Raw genomic sequence first — 7,500 nt, 5'->3', positions numbered from 1 at the left:
AGGGTTGATATGTGCCCTTGGCATCTCCTTGGCATCTCCTTGCACAGTAACAGATATGGCTGTTGGCAATGGGACGGGTGTTCCAGTGAGATTCCTACAGAGGCCTTTCCCCGTGTAGTCTATCTCCTGGTGAGAGGTGCTGCCTGCCCCTCTCTCTCTCTCTCTCTCTCTCTCTCTCTGTCTCTCTCTCTCTCTCTGTCTCTTTCTGTCTGTCTGTCTGTCTCTCTCTCTATCTCTCTCTCTCTCTCTCTTACTCTGTGTCTCTCTCTATCTCTCTATCTGTCCCTCTATCTATCTATCTGTCTCTCTCTCTCTCTCTCTCTCTCTCTCTCTGTCTCTCTCTCTCTCTCTGTCTCTTTCTGTCTGTCTGTCTGTCTCTCTCTCTATCTCTCTCTCTCTCTCTCTTACTCTGTGTCTCTCTCTATCTCTCTATCTGTCCCTCTATCTATCTATCTGTCTCTCTCTCTCTCTCTCTTACTCTCTCTCTCTCTCTCTCTCTCTGCTTTAGTCACAGCATCATAAATGCTTGATGAACTCTGCTTCTGTAGCAGAACTACCAGCTGCTGTACCTACAGTATACAGTAACACTACCTCAGAATGGTGGCCTGGGGGGGTCCAGTGGCCTGGGGGGGTCCAGTGGTCTAGCACTGCGGCCTACAGTATACAGTAACACTACCTCAGAATGGTGGCCTGGGGGGGTCCAGTGGTCTAGCACTGCGGCCTACAGTATACAGTAACACTACCTCAGAATGGTGGCCTGGGGTGGTCCAGTGGTCTAGCACTGCGGCCTACAGTATACAGTAACACTACCTCAGAATGGTGGCCTGGGGTGGTCCAGTGGTCTAGCACTGCGGCCTACAGTATACAGTAACACTACCTCAGAATGGTGGCCTGGGGGGGTCCAGTGGTCTAGCACTGCGGCCTACAGTATACAGTAACACTACCTCAGAATGGTGGCCTGGGGGGGTCCAGTGGCCTGGGGGGGTCCAGTGGTCTAGCACTGCGGCCTACAGTATACAGTAACACTACCTCAGAATGGTGGCCTGGGGGGGTCCAGTGGTCTAGCACTGCGGCCTACAGTATACAGTAACACTACCTCAGAATGGTGGCCTGGGGTGGTCCAGTGGTCTAGCACTGCGGCCTACAGTATACAGTAACACTACCTCAGAATGGTGGCCTGGGGGGGTCCAGTGGTCTAGCACTGCGGCCTACAGTATACAGTAACACTACCTCAGAATGGTGGCCTGGGGTGGTCCAGTGGTCTAGCACTGCGGCCTACAGTATACAGTAACACTACCTCAGAATGGTGGCCTGGGGTGGTCCAGTGGTCTAGCACTGCGGCCTACAGTATACAGTAACACTACCTCAGAATGGTGGCCTGGGGTGGTCCAGTGGTCTAGCACTGCGGCCTACAGTATACAGTAACACTACCTCAGAATGGTGGCCTGGGGTGGTCCAGTGGTCTAGCACTGCTGTACCTACAGTATACAGTAACACTACCTCAGAATGGTGGCCTGGGGGGGTCCAGTGGCCTGGGGTGGTCCAGTGGTCTAGCACTGCGGCCTACAGTATACAGTAACACTACCTCAGAATGGTGGCCTGGGGTGGTCCAGTGGTCTAGCACTGCGGCCTACAGTATACAGTAACACTACCTCAGAATGGTGGCCTGGGGGGGTCCAGTGGTCTAGCACTGCGGCCTACAGTATACAGTAACACTACCTCAGAATGGTGGCCTGGGGTGGTCCAGTGGTCTAGCACTGCGGCCTACAGTATACAGTAACACTACCTCAGAATGGTGGCCTGGGGTGGTCCAGTGGTCTAGCACTGCGGCCTACAGTATACAGTAACACTACCTCAGAATGGTGGCCTGGGGGGGTCCAGTGGTCTAGCACTGCGGCCTACAGTATACAGTAACACTACCTCAGAATGGTGGCCTGGGGGGGTCCAGTGGTCTAGCACTGCGGCCTACAGTATACAGTAACACTACCTCAGAATGGTGGCCTGGGGGGGTCCAGTGGTCTAGCACTGCGGCCTACAGTATACAGTAACACTACCTCAGAATGGTGGCCTGGGGTGGTCCAGTGGTCTAGCACTGCGGCCTACAGTATACAGTAACACTACCTCAGAATGGTGGCCTGGGGTGGTCCAGTGGTCTAGCACTGCTGTACCTACAGTATACAGTAACACTACCTCAGAATGGTGGCCTGGGGTGGTCCAGTGGTCTAGCACTGCGGCCTACAGTATACAGTAACACTACCTCAGAATGGTGGCCTGGGGTGGTCCAGTGGTCTAGCACTGCGGCCTACAGTATACAGTAACACTACCTCAGAATGGTGGCCTGGGGTGGTCCAGTGGTCTAGCACTGCGGCCTACAGTGCACACATATGCCCATGTCAGCATGGGTTAGAATCCGGCCCACGCCCTGCTGACATACCCTCTCCTCCTTACTTTCCTGTCTTTCTATGCTATCTCTATTCAATAAAAACTGAAAAACACAGGAATGGGACTACCACAAACACACCAAAAAAACAACACTATCCCAGAATGGAGCCTGTTCCATCAGCCCCGTGGCCCTGGGCTCCTTCACCTACCATGTGTCTCTCAGACCAGAGCCTAGCTAGGGAAGGTTAGGGTTAGGGCTAGGGAAGGTTAGGGTTAGGGCTAGGGTTAGGGCTAGGGAAGGTTAGGGTTAGGGCTAGGGCTAGGGAAGGCCACAGGATACAAGAGGCTGATTGAAGGAGTGTCAATGTCATGACCAGACTAGTGTTGTTGCCCTTTAAATGCTGTAGGTGCACTTGATTGTTAGGCACAACGGGAGCAGTGGAAGCAAAAAAAAAAAAAAAAAAAACGCCACCCACCCGATGTGCCAAGCGAAGGAAATCAAGTGCATTTGGAAGGAAATCCAATATTATTTTCCCCCATATCTGAAATTTTATTTATCTCTAATGCTCATGTTTTGTGTGTGTGTGTGTGTCTCTGTCTGTGTGTGTCTCTGTCTGTCTGTCTGTGTGTGTGTGTGTGTGTGTGTGTCTGTGTGTCTGTGTGTGTGTCTCTGTCTGTGTGTGTGTGTGTCTGTGTGTGTCAATGTCTGTGTGTGTGTGTGTGTGTGTGTGTGTGTCTCTCTCTCTCTCTGCAGGTATTGGACAGCTCCAGCTGATGCTGCTGAAGGTCTGTCTCATCCTGGGTGTCGAGGTTCACGTCAACGTGGAGTTTGTCAAACTGCTGGAGCCGCCAGAGAACCAGGACAACCAAGGTGGGCCTCACTGGGCGTATCCCCGGACACAGATTAAGCCAAATCCTGGACTAAATCATCACACTTTCAATGGCGACCCCCCCCATCAAATATGCTTTTTAGTCTAGGAGTACAGTCGCCTTAATCTGTGTCCTGAAGACCCCTTATTTAGTTTTTTGTTCAATACACATTTTTCCGTCTATCTCCCACTAATTTGACCCAAAATGATATCACACACCATAAGAAGACTGGCGATTGAACCAGGAGAACGAAGGTCACTGCCTGTTCCTGTCAGAGAATAAAGCATGACCAGAACTAGGCGAGAACCTATTACGCATTTTTGTCCAAGTGTTTCATCTTTCTGTCCCTAAAAACTAAATGAAACAGGGCTCCTATGATGCCAAGATGAACTTCACTTTCCGACATGGAGTCAGAATTCACTTTCTGTTATTGATGGGTAGCAGTGGAGGCTGGTGGAGGCAGAAATCGCAGGACGGGTCATTGTGATGCATGGTTTGGAATGAGGAACATCATTCCATTCCATGCATCACAATGAGCCCAGCCTTCGATTTCTGCCTCCACTAGAGTACATGTAATACAGAGGTAAAGGCAGATCATAGCCTGGCTGTGATGCTGATCGGAGCAGAAACGGTGAAACCCAGCCGGGCAACTCTCGCTCGGTCTTTACTGCTGATTATGACATCACGGCACGCCATAAGGAGATTGGCCGGTTCTCAGTCTTGTTCTCCTGATTACAAACACGAGCGTCTCATTATTCAGATTGTATCTAGGGTGGCTGGTTTGCTTGTGCACCAGAGCGCATGTGCTTTGTGCACTGATTTCATGTGCTTGCCTGATTTCATTCCATTAAACGGTCTATTGTTGGATGCAATTACAGCGTTTCAGGCTCTGTTGGACTCCCTCAACTTTAGGTTCATCAGCAACTTGCCTACTTTAAAACAGAACATAAGTTGACTCTGAAAAATATCATGTTTTTCTTGGTTAGTTTGCAGCCAATGCCAGAGCTGTCACTGGTCTGATAGTCTTTCTAGTGTTTCTAAATGTGGGGGTAAAGTTTGTCCCCTCTCTGTTGCCATAACACTGTTGATGGGGGTACTGTTCCTCAGGAGAATGTGCAGTGGTACAGTGATGTATCAGAACTGGATCTACCTGGTGGAGGTAGGAATCGGAAGGATGGACTCATTGTAATGCATGGAATATTATATACACGCGTATTTGATACCATTCCTCATTCCATTCCATGCATTGCAATGTGCCCGTCCTCCGATTTCTACCTCCACCAGCCTCCACTGTACTGTACTGTGTCTCTTGTAAGACTATGTTCCACTAGTGGTTAAGATGATCTACCTAACTGAATCTACCTCTATGATGCAGTGGGCTTCGTGCTTTTCTGTGAGGCAGTGAGATTGTGTGGTATCTGAGTGGTCGTATCCACCTCTGTGATGCAGTAGCATGGTAGCGTGTTTCTGTGGGACCGCGTGGTACCAGTGGCCAGGCTGATATCGAGGGGTTCTCTGTTTCCCTCTGCGTCACTGCCACTCAGCAGCCTGCTGCGTTGTGAAGATAGTGAAGTCCTCAGACAGACCAGCTGGTTTATATATAGACCCGCTGACAGAAGTTACGGAGATGAAAAGTTCCTTGTTACACGGCACTTCTGGAAGGAACTTTGTCCTAGAAAATATTATGTCTGGAATACAACTTAAACAACAACACATTTACAACAAGTTAAACAACAAGTTTATATATGATTAAATTGGATTTCAAATATGTATTATTATTATTATTATTATTATTATTATTATTATTATTTATTGAAGATCAGTGTTTTGAAAGTGCTCTGTAAAATGTCTCTCGTCAATCATGTAGTGACTGTCATTGACGGTACAGTATAACGTATGGAATGCCAGGTCAGCCTCAGCGAAGTCTTCATGGTATGTAAGGTGGACACCACTAGGCCTGTGTCTGTCTGCTCTCTTAGTGTTGATGTCCTGCTCTTGTTGTGTGATGTCTATTCCAGGACCTGTATACCAGCAGAGGCTGGTGGAGGTAGAAACTGGAGGACGGGCTCGTTGTAATGCATGGAACGGAATGAAGAATGGTATCAAACACGTGTTAGATACCATTCCTCTTTCCATTCCATGCCTTACAACGAGCCTTTTTCTCTGATCTCTACCTCCACCAGCCTGTACAGTGGGACACTGTATGTCCGATGGTACAATGTCCTGCCACGGTCTCTGTTGTGTGTCTGACGTCCCCTCTGTCTGTTCCAGGACCCGGGTGGAGGGCGGAGTTCAGACCGTCCAGTCACCCCGTGTCTGATATTGACTTTGATGTTGTCATCGGCGCCGACGGACGCAGAAGCACACTAGATGGTGAGAAGAACAACAGCATTGTGTCTGTCTATGGCCCCTGGTCTGTGTCTGTCTATGGCCCCTGGTCTGTCTATGGCCCCTGGTCTGTGACTGCCACACACACACACACGCTGTCCACATGCACGCGTGCACACACACACATATGCTGTCCGCACACATACACACACAAACACACACACACACACACACACACAATTCCAAGTGTTGTCTGCTCTGCTCACTGTGTAAATGTTTGACTGCTTTAAGACCTCTTCAGGCAGCATTGCCAAGAGCTCCAGTTTACAGGTCTGAACAATACTGGCCTCGCCCAAAGGCTCAGTTACAGCTGTCTCATCACTCAGCAGAGCTGTTTTTATACAAAGTATTAGATGTAGACAAAGCCTGCATACAAAGCCATCCAGAGCCTTTCACCCGTGTGTGTTCATACCTGCCCTGGTAACCGCTTTGAGGTGCCATCTGATAGGTTAGCTAGGCCGTCCTCTATGATGTCATCCTCCTCAAAGGGTTAGAGAGTCAACTTGTTTTTTTAAGCCTCTATACCTCAAGTCTTCCACTTGCGTCGCCCGGAACAAATGGAAGGATAAACGTTACGTTATTTACCAGTAAAACTGCAGAGACGGTGCAGCACATGAGATGAAGTGACAGTGATTGTCAACGTTCTAGAGTGCCAAGGGTGACTTTATTCACCTAAAATGCATAAATGATGTTGCTTCATTTTGTAGCCAATCAAAGTACTGTTGCTAGGTAAACACCACATAGAACACTCGGCACTCTAGGTGGTGAGTGTTCCGGAATGCTTTGGCAGTTGGTGAGTTAACGTACATATTGTAGGGCTACATGTAGCAGAGGCGGTGTGAAACCACCCTCCAATATGGTTAATAATATGTTATTATGAGTAACCTTGCAATATGGTGCAAATTATACCTGGCCTATCAGAGGCCATGGAGGTCAATTATCATATTGTTTATATCTATCAATCACTCTATTGTCAATTATCATATTGTTTATATCTATCAATCACTCACTCTAGGGGGTAGGGGGTAGGGGTTAGGGGGTAGGGGGTTAGGAGGTAGGGGGTAGGGGGTTAGGGGGTAGGGGCCGATCTGGAATTCAGCCTGTCTATGCAGTTACCAGCACGAAACAAGGACAGAACATAGAAAGTAGGTTTGTCTGTCACCCATATCGTTACAGAGTCCAAAGGTAGTGTTTTGTAATGCTCTTCAAGCATTTACACAATGGGTATTTTCAGTTTGGTCCAGATATGTTATGCTTATGTAACCATTATCTCAGGGGTCAATAATTTCATTAATGTATAATGCCATAAATCAAGTGGTTAACTACCATGATGCTGTTTATTTACAGGTTTATTACATGTTTGGGCCTGAAGGGCAGATGATGTTGTCAGAGTTGGGGACTGTTTGCCTACTTGAACGCACCACGCCTCCGGCTGTTCAAACTGTTACATAATGTTGCTTCAACCATGTAACCATGTGGAGCTTTTAAAGCCTTCAGACATCTTTATGGGCTGGTCTACCCTTCCTCCTAGACTCTGACTGCTGCTTTTATAATATGGTTTTATATATATATATGTTTATTTATTTGTTTGTTTTTGCTTTTTTTTAATTTTTTTAACAATGTTTCTATATTATCTCTTATTTTATCATCATTTGTGTATAATGAAAAGCGCTTTATAAATGTAGTACATTATTATTATTATTATTATTATTACTTGCCTGCCTGTTTTAGCAGGCGCAACTGTTCAGTGTCATAATGTCAGTAATCTGATATTGAAGGTAAACTTCACAGGAAGAACAATCACAATGCATTCAACAACCAGAACCAAAAATATAAATAAATGTTTTTATCCTCTGAGTG

General features: G+C 47.5%; 1 protein-coding gene across 1 annotated transcript in view; it reads left to right on the top strand.

Moving 5' to 3' along the window:
• The window catches only part of mical2b (microtubule associated monooxygenase, calponin and LIM domain containing 2b), a 52,608-nt gene that overhangs the window by 22,664 nt on the left and 22,444 nt on the right, over positions 1 to 7,500 (top strand). The window contains exons 4-5 of the mRNA XM_083667100.1: positions 3,137 to 3,253; positions 5,524 to 5,625. Coding sequence (XP_083523226.1) covers positions 3,137 to 3,253; positions 5,524 to 5,625 — 219 coding nt within the window. The remainder of the gene's footprint in view (positions 1 to 3,136; positions 3,254 to 5,523; positions 5,626 to 7,500) is intronic.

This window comes from Argentina silus, assembly GCF_951799395.1.
Source record: "Argentina silus genome assembly, chromosome: 3".
NCBI lineage: Eukaryota > Metazoa > Chordata > Actinopteri > Argentiniformes > Argentinidae > Argentina > Argentina silus.
Note: the sequence above shows the minus strand (reverse complement) of the source record. Positions and strands in the feature narration are given on the sequence as shown.